General features: G+C 37.3%; 1 protein-coding gene across 2 annotated transcripts in view; it reads right to left on the reverse strand.

Annotated features, from left to right (window-relative positions):
• The window catches only part of EPC2 (enhancer of polycomb homolog 2), a 50,586-nt gene that overhangs the window by 3,082 nt on the left and 30,848 nt on the right, over window positions 1–16,656 (reverse strand). Inside the window, exons 5-12 of one of the 2 annotated variants that reach the window (XM_065671236.1) lie at window positions 16,240–16,388; window positions 15,861–15,993; window positions 13,706–13,897; window positions 13,373–13,462; window positions 10,840–10,985; window positions 10,397–10,740; window positions 3,910–4,040; window positions 1,644–1,803 (exon numbers count right to left, since the gene is read on the reverse strand). In XM_065671236.1, coding sequence (XP_065527308.1) covers window positions 1,644–1,803; window positions 3,910–4,040; window positions 10,397–10,740; window positions 10,840–10,985; window positions 13,373–13,462; window positions 13,706–13,897; window positions 15,861–15,993; window positions 16,240–16,388 — 1,345 coding nt within the window. Of the gene's footprint in view, window positions 1–1,643; window positions 1,804–3,909; window positions 4,047–10,396; window positions 10,741–10,839; window positions 10,986–13,372; window positions 13,463–13,705; window positions 13,898–15,860; window positions 15,994–16,239; window positions 16,389–16,656 lie in introns of both variants that reach the window. The other variant, XM_065671234.1, reaches the window with a different exon arrangement.

A 16,656-nucleotide genomic window follows, 5' to 3' on the forward strand; every position in this document is an offset into this window, starting at 1 on the left:
GGTTATATGCTTTAAGTATATATGCCACTGGAATTGTGCAAGAATCTGTTTTTCGAAGATACACAAAATGTAAAACTTCAGAAATATTTCTAGCTAACACTATAAATACTATTTTTCACAAGAACATCAGCAAGTGAAAGAGGTCACTGTATTACAAAGAACCTTTATATTGCCCAACTTTGTACACCTCTTTTCAGGAACTGTAAACGGGCAGCATGCCCCATAAAAGTAAGGTGAATGGGAATACCTTAGTTAGGCAACCTCTGAGACTGACAGTGAAGCCAAATTCTGATGCTTTGAATCACCTCCTCACCTCCTACCTTGTCCTGCTGGCAACATGAAGAGGTTCAGGGGGGACCAGTCTTTCTTAAGTCAGCAAAAATAGGGGTCTAAGACCAGGCAAAGTAGAAAACTCCTTTCAGATTATGCTGTAGTGCTCTGTTTGCACTCCCGAGTTGTGAGAAACCTCAGGTTTCACAGCATATATTCAAACCAGAGGTTCTCAAATTTCACCTTGCTATTCTAAGCTAGTCACAGTTCTGATTTTCATCACAGGGAAACTACATAAGTTTTCCCTAGATTCTCATTCCTGAAAAAGAAAAACCTTTCAGCTAACATTTCCTCATTTACAAGTCTTCCTGTCCCTAAATAGGAATAGCTACTTTACATCACTGTCATTTACAGCTTTACAACATATTAGAACATTTAGAACAAATACTTTCATTTGCAAAATATTTGCAATGGTTTTCAACAATCATAAAGCTGTGTACCTTGTATCTGCATCGTACATTACTACATACCTCTTCTTACACCCCTCAAAGTATTATCCTCTCAGGTATGATCTTACAGAATTATACATAGATGTCTTTTTCTTTCCTGGAACTGTTCCAGTATATTGATTTTATTCAGTTGTGTTTTTTCTCCCTCTATTCATTTTGTATTATCATTAACCCAGCCTGACAGAAGGTCTGTAAAACTAATTACATCATTAGCTGTTAAAGCAACAAATTTCTCTAAAAGCCATTTATTTTTTATGGCAGTCAAATGCCAAATAACATTTGTGTCTCAGCAACATGGCTGTGGCAGCAGCATGACTAGCATTACTGCCTTCTGGTAATGGAGATTCAGAAAGAGGTGGGGGAGGCAGTGAACACCAACATCTACACTTCTGCCTGAACTTGGGAGGAATCTTGAATGCAATGAAACCTGAAACTTACAGTAATTTCAAGAGAGTTGCCAGTAGTAGTTGATTAGTATGTTTTGTCTGAACACACAAGTGAGATAATGACCAAATAAAGCAGCAACTTTTCTATTTCCTTCTTAAAGTACTTAATGTTTTAAGCAGTTGATTTTTTTTTAATTACACATTCATACGTTTTTTAAGATGCTGTCATACTTTTGATAATAACAGATTATTAAAAGATAAACTACAAAATAAAACAGAAACAATGCTCTTCCAACGTAAAAGAGCTTTTGGTAGGTTTATTACCACACTAAGCTACATGCCACTGCACAACAGTATTTAAAAGTATCACAATTAATATAGCTGATTATTTTATTAAATAGTATTTCAGAAATCAGAAATAAGATCACTTGACACATTCTCATCTCACAATAGACCATGAGTTTTAAGAAATCATCACCTGAAGGCTGGACAACACCATTAATATTGTTGTGGCTGGTGTTTTGTTCCTTCGTTACCTCACTGCGACCAGGAGCAGGTGCACTAACCACTGCAGATGCAGCAAAGTGGGCACTGGCTGAATCAAGTGTTTTTGACATGCAGTCAGAGGTGCTGGAGCTCTATGGGAATTAAAAAAATATTTCATTAAAATTATCCAAGAACAAAATTAAACACTCTGTTAGGATTGCTACAGTGTACAATTAGGAGCTAATAAATAAATCTTCTAAATGTAATCTAGTGTGATCTTCTAAATGTAACCCCGTGGCAGGGGGTTAGAACCTTTAAGGTTCCTTCCAACGCAAACCAGTCTACTGGCAAAGGCTCTGACTGCACCACCCAGTTCTTAGAAAGTAGACGCAGGGGCTGTGAGAATGAAGACCTTGGGCCCACTGTAGGAGAGGATCTGGTTCGAGACCATCTTAAAAATCTGAATGTGCACAAGTCCATGGGACCTGATGAAATCCATCCGCGGGTCCTGAAGGAGCTGGCGAATGAAGTTGCTAAGCCACTGGCCATCGTATTTGAAAAATCATGGCAGTCAGGTGAAGTTCCCGTTGAAAATTAGTGTCCAAATGAGTGCTAAGTCCAGCCTGATTCAGCCAGTCAATGGCAAATGCAGCTCTTGGCATGACAGATCACTTTTGTAATGTGTTGCTCAGCCTGGAGAAGAGAAGGCTCTGAGGAGACCTCAGAGCTTCCAGGACCTGAATGGGCTGACAAGAAAGCTGGAGAGGGACTTTTTACAAGTGCCTGTAGAGATAGGACATGGGGGGTATGGATTTAAACCAAGAGAGAGAAGATTTAGATTAGATTTATGGAAGAAGTTCTTCACTGTGAGGGTGGTGAGGCACTAGCACAAGCTGCCCACGGAAGCTGTGGGCTGCCCCATCCCTGGAAATGTTAAAGGCCGAGTTGGACAGGGCTTTGAGCAACATGGTCTAGTGGAAGGTGTTCCTGCCTGTGGCAGGGAGGTTGGAATTAGATGAATTTTAAGGTCCCTTTCAACCCAAACCATTCCAGGAGTCTGTGTTTGCGATGTTTCCTCTAGGAAAATTACCAAGTCTTAAGTTTCCTTCTCTCTTCTGTCTCCAGGCAGCAAATACACTACAACTGCAAGTCTAAAGAATTTTCAATATTTATGTTACATTCATTCTCATGGAATAATCTGTATCACAGCATAACTGCCACCACATTCTGGACGTACACATATCCTGTTACTCCAGTTTCTCTAAAAGAATGGTAAGTACTGGAAAGACACCCTGTAATGGCTAAATGTATCATTCTGCCATCTGAATTTCTGTTAACTATGAAAATGACTCTGCATAGACAAATTGTCTTAAAAATCCAGAATTAATTCCTTTTGTTTAAATATTCTGGTATAGTGTCTTTACACTTACAAAAAAATGTAATGAGCAACTGCCAATACAAAATCCCCAATTAATCAAAGTAGAAAACACTGAGGGGAAGGACAAACAGCACTGGCAATTAGATACAGTATGCTCAAAATAAGATTTCCTGTTAATAGACAAGAGCAGCAGCTTTTGTATTTTCTTAGTAAGAAACTAATAGAAACCTAAGTTTGACAGAAAAAGATATCTTCTTCCCTTGCAGGGCACGACAGAGGAAAAAACGCGATTCTTTTAGAAGACAGTAACACTGGCAGTGGGGAGGGGGAAGGAATCCAACTAAATAAGCAAAACTCCATTTTTCCTCTCAGAAGCTACCAATTTTTAGTACTTACTTAACATCTGTTTGTAACAGAATACATTACCTCATGAAGCTGCTTTAGTAAAAAAGTCTCTTCGGAGCACTTACACAAAGGAGGACTAAAATAGTGAAAATAGTATGACTTGACTGTAGAAATAACACTATTTCTACATTGATTGACTCTGTGGACACCATTAACGCATTAAAATCTGAAGTCTCTTACTCAACTTTTAACAACACTGCCATAATACATAACTTAAAAAAAAAACAAACAACAGGTTTTGATGGTGAAATGTAACATACTATCTCATTCCAAATCAAAAAGTGAAAGCAAGGTATTTTCACTAGCTACAATATAAGCTGCCTTCTGGGCAAACTGGAAAAGCATCTTGACTCAAAGCCTTCTAACATTCATTCCAAGATTTACTGAGATGGTATATTTAGCTTGTAAGACAGATGAAAAAGACAGTCAGCAAAAAGGAAGATACTAGCATATGACAACATTCAAGGTGCATTACCTGTGCTTTTGGATGTGTCTGTTGTGAGGAATGCTGAGATTGCTGTTTCTGCTGAAGCTGAGCAAGTTGTTGCCTCTGCATTTGAACTAACTGCTGTTGATGTGTCTGAAATTGTTCTTCTGTGATACCCCCTGTTACTACAGAAAACAAAGTGAAGTCAGTGTTAAACAGGCCTGCACAAACCAAATATATCTAAAATGCGAGACTGCATCCATGTTGGGTAACAAGTGCTTGAAGATAACACACTGTGTTAGATGCCTGCAGAGGTCTTCAGATATTCTTATGTAAAGAAGAGGTCAAGCTAAATTTGTTTGTTGTGTTCTTTTAGTATTGAATCAATTTATAACAAAAGAATTCATAGCTTTCATTGCTTTTAAGCAGTTTCTGTCTTTGGTGGTTTTCTCTCAATTTGCTTTAGGCAAAATCTTAAATTATTATCCTGCCTTTCAGAAAACAAGCATGTCCTAGAAACCTCAGCTGAGGAAGAACTACACTGGGCTGAGGTGGGAATTTATTCCTGTACTCCCCTTCCTAGAGTCCTATTATTGTCCTGTTCTCCAACATCAGGAACCATACACCTGGCATTGGAGAACACCTGCTTCAATGGCACAACCAAATTTATACATTTAAATAGTCTGTATACACTTCCATACTAACCCTCTTGAGAGGGCTACAAACTAATATACAGTAACAAAGCTAACCTCCAGGTCTAAACGTTAGTAAATGTTTGGAAATATCAAAGTTCTGTTTGTTTATCAAATCCACCAGTTTGGCCTTCCTATTTCACACGTTTTCCTCCAGAAGGAAATGCTTAAGTTTTACCTGAACAGGATTTTCTCTGCCTTTTTTTTTTTTTATATGGAGTTTAAGAGTGATCTAATAAGCTTGTTTACTTATGAGAACCAGGTTACTGCAACCCCAGCAGCACCATACTTGCAACAAGTGAAAGGAATGGTTAAGTCAGAAAACTTATTCTCAATATTCTCTCCTCAAAGAACTGCACACTTGATAAACTGTAAATACTGTCAAGTATTTCATGATAAAAACCTGAGTTTTGTGCAGTTGATGCTAACCTAGCTAACCTAAGAACTAAGTTCTCCTAAAAGGAAGTAAAGAGAACTCACTTTTCAAAGATTCTCATTAACTACAATTTCACCAGTTTATTCTGATTATTTTCCAAATACTGAGCTGTCATTCATCTCAAACACCTGGATTTTGCAGGAATATCATCTTATCAAGAGATACTGAGCTAACATTAAAATACAAAGTGTATTTTACAATACAGTATCTTTTAGGGTTCTCCCTTTCATTTACTGGTTGTAACACTTGGGGCTGTCCCGAGATTCCATACTGAATAAATACCAAAATTAAGACTATGACTGTTTAGAAGCTACTAAAAGTACTACAGAAGTACTAAAACTTGTTCTCTACTTCTACATTATTAAAACAGGTTTCAGCGACATGAGGAGGGCACTTAAAAATCTGACGACTTTGTCACGGTTTAACCCCAGCTGGCTTGACTTGCACAGTTACTATTATTAGATTCTAGAGATACTGTCATTTCCAGCATATTCTAAAAATCAACTTTATTTCACATTTAGCTTTACTCTGTTCTCCTTAAATATTCTTACCTATTGCCACAAAGCATTTAACTCAAAGTTCAGTCAGATAAAACTGCTAAGTTCCCTCAAAACCGTCTCCCAAAACGTGTTGCATTACTATAGGCAACAGAGCCAAGAACAGCATTATGGAACATTACATATGTATGTCGTTCTATTTTTAAGTTCTGAGGTAACAAATTCCAGAATATGTCTTTTGTTTTATAAAAAGAAGTATGTTTTAGAACAAGCTTATACGGCACAAAGAAATACTTAAATTGCATTTAGCCATAAGTAACTATAGTAACTAATATTTATCTGCAATAGAATCATAGAATTGTACAAGGATATTCATCTAGATTCAAAGCTGCATTCTGCTGTGGAGTGTAAAGACGATATAAAAAGCAGTGTCTACATCAGAGGATCATCCAATTTAGCCTATGTATCAATTCTGTGTTTTCAATCTCCCTTCTTTCTCCATTTGACACAGACCACAAACTCATGAAACACCATTGCAAGGTACCGGAAAGATTACCATAGTAACGTAATTATCTCTTACTCTTCTTGTACATGTTTAAATTCCACTCAGTTCACTACCTATCACCAAGTATTTACTCAGCAGTCAGGCTGAACTCAGCTGTTAGCCTTGTTAACAGCAGATGTTCATTAGCACATTTAGCATCATTTGCTTCTGCCAAATCAAACAACTGAAGGGTCCTATAGGAAAAAGGAACAGACAGCTTCTGCTATGTCCCACGGTAGCCTTTAAGGTCACAGTTAAGTGCAAGCGTTCTATACTTCTTACAAAAGGTTCTGTTCACCAGAATTTTAGCTTCCACTGCTCAGTATCAGGATTTTCTATTTTACCATAGCCTGACTTGACTGAAATACTACAACAAAAAAAACAAAACCCCCAAAAGCCTAACAAACAAGCAAACAAAAAAAAAAAAACACACAAAGAAAAAATATCAAAAAAAAAAAAAAAAGAAACCCAAACCCACTCCAAAACCAAACCAAAAAAACAAACCAAAACTGAACAGCAGTGTGAAATCAAGTCTTGCAGGCTCCTCTCCTTGACAGCTCTGGTTTGGAATATTATGTCACTTATCTTAGAATCTGAAGGCTTTTATCAAACATCACCTTTCGGGCTGCCCCAAAAGGGGTATTTCATTAATTACTTCTACATGATATACAATTCTGGAAAAAATAGCCTCCAAAAGGCAAAAGCTTGTTCCATAAGCAGAATTCTTCAACTAAGAGTGCCATCATCTGCAGGTGTCTTTCATAGCTAGGGACATGGTAACTAAACAGATAATAACTATTTGAGCAGGTCATTGGAACTGGCAGCTGAAGTGGACTGAAAGCCAAATGCAACGTACTGACTAGACTGAAAAGTGCTGAAGATTTTGCGTAAACCCTACTTCTTACTTCAGACCCCAAAATCAGCTGAGTTGCACTACAGGAATTCAGCAGGCAGGTTAAGTGCTACTCAGCTGTCATAAACAGTACCTTCTACAAATTCCCAGTATCCTCCTTCTTCCATCTCTGATGATCAGTTGTATCCCTAGCTCATCAGCTCATCTCATTTTAGATTAAACTGAATTCACCTGGAGGCATCTCTGGCAAAGAGATAAGTTTACTTTTCCAGATAGTGTAAGATTACAAAAAGTTTACACAACTGATCAGAGGGTTCCAACTGTTTCAGTGACCTTGTCTCTTAAATGTTCCTCAAATTCAGTTTTCCCATTTGCAGTTCTTATAACATGAGCAAGAGTGTAATTTAGCTTGAAACAGTGGTTCTTTATTCATGCACTCATTAGGCACTTTCAAGAAAAGACTAGTCACACATCTTTAAAATTAGTCTCTCTGTTTGTACAATGTCCAGCATTTGAGGAAATACCAGAGAAATAGCTGCTTTTTAATAGAAGCGAAAAATATAAATCAGAGGTAAGTTTAAATATTCTAGTGCACCAAAAACCAAAGCAAGCAACTCCAAGTCTTCTCTAAACTAAAAGAAAAAACAAAAACAATAGGATCACTACTGTCATTATTTCCTCTAGAGGCAGCTTTATGCTATAAAGTCAACTGATTTCAACAATCACCTTGCAAACAGAATTACATGACTAAATGCAGTGATAGTACCTGTGGCTCAATTTAATGTACAACCAGACTTGGACGAGCCCTTTTAACGTTTACTCAATATTTACTAACAAGAAAATCTAACAGCAGTGTCTCTTGCTGTCTCAGTTATTTGGTGAAGAACTCTGCTGTCTACTGCATCTCATCCTTTAGCAGAATTACAGGATCTGTTTTGTCATTTCAGTTTGTAAAGAAAAAGATCTTCCATAACCATTTATTTCCCTGTGTAACATACTTCAACTACTGAGTTCTCTCTGTTCTCATCTGAATGTATTCTTCAGATGATTTCTAGAATGATGTAAGAGAAGCTGATTACTATTCCTTCACAAAGGGGCTTAGATTTGTCACTCGTTTGAGGCTTTTTTTTTTTCTTTGGTATTTCTCTATAGCTCCTCCATCATCAAAATGCATTTTTCTCTATCCTTTCTCTTTCCTTAACAGTGCAAAACCCTGAGGGGCATAGGAGTGTTAGTCCACTATAGACGTGTCAGGTCTATCATTAATTTGCCATGTAGCACCAACAATTCAGGTTTAATTCTTGCTGATGGCACTACCTGAATCATGAAGGGCTGACTTTCTTATGTATACACAGTTCCCTGCCAAAACACAGGCCACCCTTTCCCTGAAGACACTGCTTAAATGCTGTTCTCATTTTTGTTTTCTTTTGGGGTGCCATCTTTCCTATAGCTACTGAATTCTCTTCCACTGCTGCAGTCTTCATTTACACTAAAGCCAGGTTTGGGTATTTAAAAAACAAAATAAATAAAATCTTCAACCTTTTTCTTTAGTTTTTTCACACACTATTAAAGTCAGATATATCCAGCTTCCATCCTAAAATATTCTCCAAGCTTTTTAAGGCGGACTTCACCCTCAGAGAAACACAAAAGTCTCACTGGAGCAGAAGTCAAAGTCTCAGAAGTTTGACACCTGGCTAATCAGTAAGTAACCGACATGATAATTACAAAAAATTCTACAGAAAAAAATTTAATCAGCTTCACCTCTATCTTTTTAAGAGCTTTCCTTACCTTGGTGTCATCACAATTTATTCATGCAAATGGAAATCTTACTTGCTCTTGTTACATAAAGAGCTACCAGCAAATTCTCCATTGTTCTTTACAGCTCATAGTCCATGTTTCACATCCTTAACTGTGACAAATAGCATTCCTTTCTATTTTCTGCATTTGCTTTAACAAATCTCTTGAGGCTTATCAATAATCCCATCACACAAAACTGCCCCTTCTGCTACATGTGCAACTCTCCAGACCTTCAAGTTCCTTACAGAAAAAAAAAAAATATACAAAACATGACCACAGCACATTATGTCTGTTCGCTTCTTACAGCAGAAAAATACTCTTGTGAAGATCTTTTATGAGAGAACAATATAAATGTTATAGTGACTATACTGAAGACTTACAAAACTATTAAGCACTGAGTATTTACTCCACTCTGTCAGTACTACACTGCTGTTACTTGATAAGCTAATGCTCAGTCTTTTAAAACCGTTAACATAGAGAAGTCTGCTTTTGTCTTCAAGAAATTTAACACATGAATTCTAAAGGTATGTTACTGAAAATTAAATACCCAATCCTGCAACTGACTTTAAAAGAGACAAACTGTTCCACATCCATATAAAGGTAATTATGGGATTCATAATCAGCCTATTATATTACCCAATTATCCTGTTTTACAATACCTAGTTCTGTATACACACAATAGAGTGGGAAAATACTCAAATGCTTCTTATCCTTGGTAGTAGGTTTCTTGGCATATCTCCAATTTGTTCAGCCTTTTAAAGAACTGTACATTCTTTTACAATGACGAAGAAGTGACAATGTTAAAACTTACGCAATTACAATTTGTAGTACATGAAGCAAGTGATGTAAAAGCTGCTAATATAAGCTTAAAGCAATTTTTTTCTTTTGGTGGCTTTTATTCCAAGTTTAGAGCTTCTATACCCAAAATCGCTAACAAAGATAAGAAGTACTGCGTATTATTTTACATTCTTGTGAAAATACTACAAGACACTTCTTTTTTAAACGTAAAACTGTTTAGACAGTTTATGTTAAATGTCTTGCTCATCCGAAGCTACCGGGTCATAAAGCTGAACAGCAAGAGATGCTGCACTAGCTATGAGAGTTAAGAGATGACACTGAAGCAAAAAGGGAATCTCCTATCACACTTAAAACAGTGGCTGATGATTTTCTGTAAAAATCAACAGAGAAGGTGCGTCACTGGATGCTTCCAGTTTCAAAACTTTTACTATGACAGATACCAAAAGAAAGAGCCATTTTCAGACTTCTTCATGCCTGCTCAGTAGATGCTTACTAACTTACTAGTGGTCTTTAGAGATGTTCTGGCAAAGTCAAAAAGCAAAACTGACAAGAAAAACACACTGCTTTTCTTTTTCATTTAGAAAGAGCATTCTTTTCTCCTTGAAAAAGGTTAGACCAATTAAACTCTTTAAGAATCAATCACATACATTTAAGCAATTCTTAAATACAAGCAGAATGCCTCCTTTGAATAATGCATGTTTAAGTCTAGCACTTTATCAAGATTGTACTGAAGCTAACAAAAGCTTGAAGAAGAGAACTTTGTGAAAAGCTTCTGTATATGCTAAGAAATACAAAATAATTAGCTTGTGTCTTTGGTTTAGGTACACATCACTCCTGAAGATACTATCAGTCCAGTCACAAGTGAAAACACTGGAATTCAGTATTTTCAGTTCCAGAAGAATTCAAATCCTTGCCTACCTGATATGCCATTCTTGCTGGTGTTCAATAAAGCTACAGATGCTGCAGAGACTCTTTTATTATTCACAGTCTGCCCTGTTTTCCTTGAGGTACATTCTTCGTTATCACTGTCCTGTAGATTTAGTAGCCTTGGCTGAAAACACTGCAGTCGACATGATCTGATATTGCTTAGTATTTCAGAGAGGGACAGTCTGTTTTCACAATGTTTATTGGAAGCATTGGTCCGTGAAAAGTTAGAAGAAAAGTCTAACGTCTGGGAAGAGCTTGAAAAACTGTTCAGCATTTCCGGGTCAATCTGTCTCAAGACAGGATCATGTTCTGTGGATATTCGGTCCATTATAACCCTGATTAAAGAGGATGAAAAAAGATGTTAGTTTAACTATCTCTCTCTAATGCTTCGGTCCTCTGAAGGGAAATGTAGAGTACAAATACTGTAACTGTACCTTCCACCCCTGCCAATTCGTCTCCTTGCAAATCCTATACATCTTCTTGGAATTGTAAGGGCTGTAAGGCAATGCCTGAACCTCAGTTTGTCCAATTCTGCCAATTCTGAGTTTTCATATGAAGAATTAGTTTGGTCCAAACGAGGCTGTAAAGAAAAAGGAAATTTTCATTTAGAGTGATATCATGCACAGGCTACAGTACAGAAAATGCCTACAGAACCAACAACTAATATGCTTAGATATAAAACAACCTGGACAATTAAAAAAACCCCAAAAACCAACAATGTGAACTCACGAAGCAGAAAATCCTCCTTACTTGATTATTGTATGCACAGCTCCAGTACTAAGTATCACACTATAAGAGGACTACTTTTACTACTTATTGTCATAGAAAATACCAAACAGACCTGTTCATTTATCAAAGACCCTGCTGAATCACCAGGTGTACAAAGCAAAGCAACAATTCCCAACTCAGACAACTTGCAACCTAAGTGTAGGTAACTTCAAAAGGGGTTCCTGAATTTGCAGTTTAGTTTTAGCCATAAAACACACTGTCCAGAGGAACAGACACTGATCTGAATGGCCCTGGTTCCGATACATATGTGTGAAGTGTCCCTGCCCATGGCAGAGGGGTTGGAACTAGATGATCTTAAAGGTCCTTTCCAACCCTAACTATTCTATGATTCAGTTACTGGATCCTGACAGTGTATTTTCTGTATCAGCTTACCTTAGGCTATTTTTATTATTCCATTAATATCTTTGATTAATATCTTTGTTATTACTGTGAACTCAAAACTCTAATCTTCACAGGCAGAAATGCTGTCTGTCTGAAATGTCTTCTATAACAAGTTCATAAATATTCTTTAACTATCTTTGTGATCGGGTTAAACCTACAGCAACAGTAGTGCTGTAGATTCAATGAATTTATGTTAAGAGTTAACCAAAATTCAGATGGCTTCAGTTAAAAAAAAACCCCAAACCTAATAGGCTAACATTAAGGCTGTTAGCCTCCTTCTAAACAGCAACTGAAAAATAATAGAAAAGAATGAAAATACAAGTTTTCAGTTGTCTCAACTTCTTTTGCAAAGGAGTTAACTAAGAAAAAAAAAAAAGGGGGGGGCTGGGGGATAAATTCTAAGCAAGGTTCAGGTAACGCTCTGGAGCTAGGCGAACAAGGTTACGAGATTAGCAATCAACAGGGAAAAAAAAAAAAAAGAAAGAAATTCAACCAAGCTGAAAGAACAAGGAAGTTAAGAGGCCACATAAAAAAATGGGAGGCAAACAGACAAGTATTATCTTAAATAACCCATTAATAAAACTCTAAAAGAGGAGAAGTAGTTACAAGTAATGACACATTCTTGGAAGGATCAAGTTGTAGTCGCTTCCAGAATGCCATGGACAACATATGAGGACAATGCGAAGCAGGCACAGTTGCACACATCTGACCTGTGCAAGGAACTTCCAGGATAACTTGTGCAAGATGCCCATGCTATAATTTTGGTATGGTGGGGGATATTTGGGCTTCTGAAACAGCTCATCCAGTGATTAAGTGACTGCTCTGGCTTTAAAGGTTATACAATACATGATCAATTTGTCATGCAATTTCATACTTCCCATGGGATGCAAGCAAAGAAAAGCCAGACCCATTATAGTATAGTTGTCTTTCTTGGTCCTCTGCAGCCTAAAGCTCCCCACCTGTAAGCATATGCTTGGTAAAAAAAAAAAAAAAAACCAAAAACACAAAACAATAAACAAACCCCTTCACTGTCAGTGGTTCCCCTGCTTCAGCAGGAAGGTTGGACTATACCTCTTAGCAGGCACTTCCAATCTCGACCATTCTGTGACTCTGTCCTGAGATGATGACAGGACATCTAAAATTAGTCTCTGCCCTCTGCACATTCTTGCAATGGCAACCTGATGTTTTTCACTATATCTACCGTTTGCAACAATTTCAAAAGAAAATTTTGACTTAAGTATATGAAAAAAATGGATTAAAGCCTTTTGCCTCACCAGCAGACTACTCAATGAAGGACCTTTCAGCAGACCCAAGTACTGGGACAATTAGTACCTAAATCTAGCAAGCTCTACAAGCTGGGAAGAAAGGACATGCTAGGAAAGCTGAGTAGGACAAAAAAAAAAAAAAAATCGCTCCCTTCTTAACAGTGGCTGAAGGCCTCTGATATTCCTTCAGATAATCACAGAGGAACAGTACAGTGAGAATACTCTTCATGAAGACTGAAAAAGATTGTCTTTGGATTCACCTAACGATCAAAGCTCTGGTGGTGAATGTGGGAACAGAAGAGCTATTACATTAGCACTGTGCCAACCTAAAATTAAAAAACAAAAACCAAAAAACAAACACCAAAACAAAAAAACCCATGACAAAACAAACAAAAAAAGCAAATGAAAAAAAAAAAAACAAACAAAAAAACCCACAAAACCACACCACCAAAACACTCCCACCAACAAACAAAATACCATCCCCCACCCCAACCCAACACAAACCATCACACTAATCCCACAGCAGTCTTACAGCATAATACTGGCATCCTGCTCTTCTCCTGAAAGCACAAGGTCCATCAGGATCATTTTCTTCTTCCGTTTCTGATACTGGTGAGGGTACCTAGACCAGAAAGCAAAGACATTCTTCCAACTGCCATGTTTATGTTTGTTTTTTTATTTATTATACAAGTTCATATTATATAAATACAAACTGCTACACTTATATAGTAAATGCAAGCTTCTCTGAAGCATTTGAAGAAGAAAACAAAATCCACTGTCCAGAGTTATTCTCTATTTCAGGCTAGACTGGCCAAACTGAATTGTCTACCTTTTGTACACTGAGATTCTGTAAGAATATTATTACCTGTGGGAACTCATCTTCATCTGAACTGTGAAAGTCGTACTGTTTAATGTCACTCTTGTTGATAACAGGCAAGGGCTCAGCAGAGGGCTGTTGTGGAGTTACTGCACACTCTATTTTAGGTTTCTTGAGATACTTCTTCTTTTGACGTACAACATCTGACACCTCCTCCTTTAGAGATGAGTGATGAGGATGCTGTTTGTTGAAAACAAACAAAAAATTAGAAAAATTAAGGCATGAGAAGAGGCAATGTTAATTACTTGAAGATGTGACTGCTTAGCTTCCAAACCCTCTCAACAAGCAGTACCTGCAGATTATTTCAGACACATAATGCAAAATTCACTCAAAACATTAAAAAACCTAGAACTTCACCTCTGATCATCTTTAGTTATTTTTATTAATAGACAACTTGAAAGCTTTCAAGTCATATGACTGCCTAAGAGGTTTCTTGCTTTGCAGTACACTCAGGATATCGTAACTGGAAATCCTATTCCAATTATTTTCCAAAAATCTCAGTTTTCTGTGGCAAGCACTTTCAATTTTCTGGACCACTCAAGATACATTCAGAAGAAACAATCTAATCTGTTCCATGTTTCTCAGATAGTTTGTACATCTTTTGAGAAGATGTAATGTTACTTGGTTTTGCTACGTCAGATTTTGCTAACACAAACGCTCTGTAGTAAGCGACTCCGTCAATATTAAACCATTCACTTGGATGCAAATACTATTAAACTTTTTAATTAAAATTTTCCCACGCAAAATTCTCAATTACAAGTAAAAGCCAGTGCACTTTTGAAAAAGTGTTCAACTTTACCCCATATTACGACTTAACAACTGTCTGAGTGAAACTCCAGTAATGGAGCTCAGCTTCACCACTGCAGATGAGAAACACAAGGTGTAACACTACTCCTGCACGAGAACCAAGGCGAGGGATTTGTATTCAATTCCGTGCCCACTAGGTGTCGTGGGTGCTAAATACAAACTTTTGAAGGTCTTCAACCCTCCAGCCTCACATCCAAGCATTTTATAACTGGCATTTCAGATTATTCCCTCAAATATATGTTTTCATTCACAGTAGGGTGCTTATTTTTTTTTTCCTGTCACATTAACAGCATAACATCAGGTCTTACCCTTTTTCTGTTCTGTACTCAGCTCAGTGAGCTTAACTGTGACAGTGACATTAAAATGGCTAACTTTGAATTCTAGTTTTGATTTGTTTCAGGGGTTTGTTTGTTTTAAATACCTTACCATCTAGTATTTACGTTTTGAAACAAAGATAGCTTCTAAGAAGGACAAAAGAAACTTATAGCTTAAAGAACAGTTAAAGGAAGCATGATATGAAGAAGCAGAAACAAGACAAGCAGAACAACCATTTGTAATACTAAAATTATGCTAAGATTGGAAGCACTTTATTTTGCAATTACTGCCTGCATTAACTGCAAGAAAACCACCCCAAACCTTATTCTTTAGTAGTCATTTTAAAAATATTAACCACATTTGCTCACTCTCTTCCACCTTTCTATGCTTGCTGCTCACCTAGCACTGAAGGCCAAGTGGTGGCAGATATGAAAATGCCTACTCAGGATTACTAACAAGCAGAAAGGGCCCAGTAATAACAAACTACTACAAATTCCAGGAAGTGTTTTTTTAAAACATTAGTTGCTTGCATCTTTTTTCAGCTGTCAACAAGATGCAACAGTTGCATTTTCATGATTTGCATGTATTTTCATGACTATCTTTGCACTGAGGGCCAGCCAGCACTCACAGACAATGCTATCACAAAAATTCAGCTCTAGACTCCCTCTGAAGGGAGAAGGAAAAATAATTCACTGCACTTCACAATCTCATGGAGGTCCTGATGACCACTGAACACATGAATGTTTACATCATCTTACAACGAAGAGCCAGAACCAAGAAGACTAACTACTACAATGCTGCTGCTGTTTGAAGCCTTAAAGAGCAGTGCCAGCCAATCCTTTTAAAACTTTGGTGGGGAAGACAGCAAATGTTAAACTGGAAGCAAGCATAGCAGTGTCCTGGTCTCTTACCTTCAAGTATGGCAGCCTCCTACTCAGTTTTCCAATGCAAACATCTGCTGTGTACATCCAAAACAACGACGAAACAGATAACAGAAGACTTGCAGCAGCAGGAAGCTTACCTTAACTTTACATTCTTGAACTTTGTGGTGATTTCCATTATGAAGAGTGGATGGAGTTGTGCTCATCTCTTTTTCAGGTCTGTTAAGCTTCACTTCATTGAGGATTTCACCTCCATAATCACCCAAATGGTACCTCAAAAAATATGATTAAAAATATACTGCATTTCCACTGGGAAATATTTGAAAGACAGGCAAACAGTCTGCATAAACCCCTTCTGGTTTAACTTCTGAAGTTTATGGCGCCATGTAAGCCTTCAGCCACGCATGTGTGCAGAAGACTAGCACACATAATTAGAGGAGGTGTTTCAAACATTATTTGATGAAAATTAGAACCTTGGAGTTATAAATGACTTCTTACAGATAAAATTTGCAATTTTACCTTTTCTCAACAACTTCTAATGTTAAATGCAATAGCTCGCGTTTTGTTTTCTCTCTTCTCTTAATCATCTCCAAAATTGTTATGGCTCTACTAAACTCTCTTCTTAATTTCAACATCTTCTCATAAGATGCTTCATCATTCTTTCGATTCTGTTGAAAGATTAAACAAATATTAAGTCAAAAAGCAAAGCCTGTGAGGCATAAATAGCAAAAAAGTTACATCACGCTGCTGCAAGTGAGAGCATCATATGAGTACACCCAGAAGCAGCTCTGCTTAAAGCAAGACCTACTTGGTAAACAAAGCCAAAAAAGCAAACAAAACCCAACTTCTAAGAGCAAGCTGAAAAAGAAGTTTTCATCCATTTCACCCCCATGCTTTGCCTGCTCAGATTCTGTATCAACCCAGTGGAAGTTCTGT

The sequence above is a fragment of the Lathamus discolor genome, chromosome 3 (genome assembly GCF_037157495.1).
Source record: "Lathamus discolor isolate bLatDis1 chromosome 3, bLatDis1.hap1, whole genome shotgun sequence".
NCBI classification, from domain to species: domain Eukaryota; kingdom Metazoa; phylum Chordata; class Aves; order Psittaciformes; family Psittacidae; genus Lathamus; species Lathamus discolor.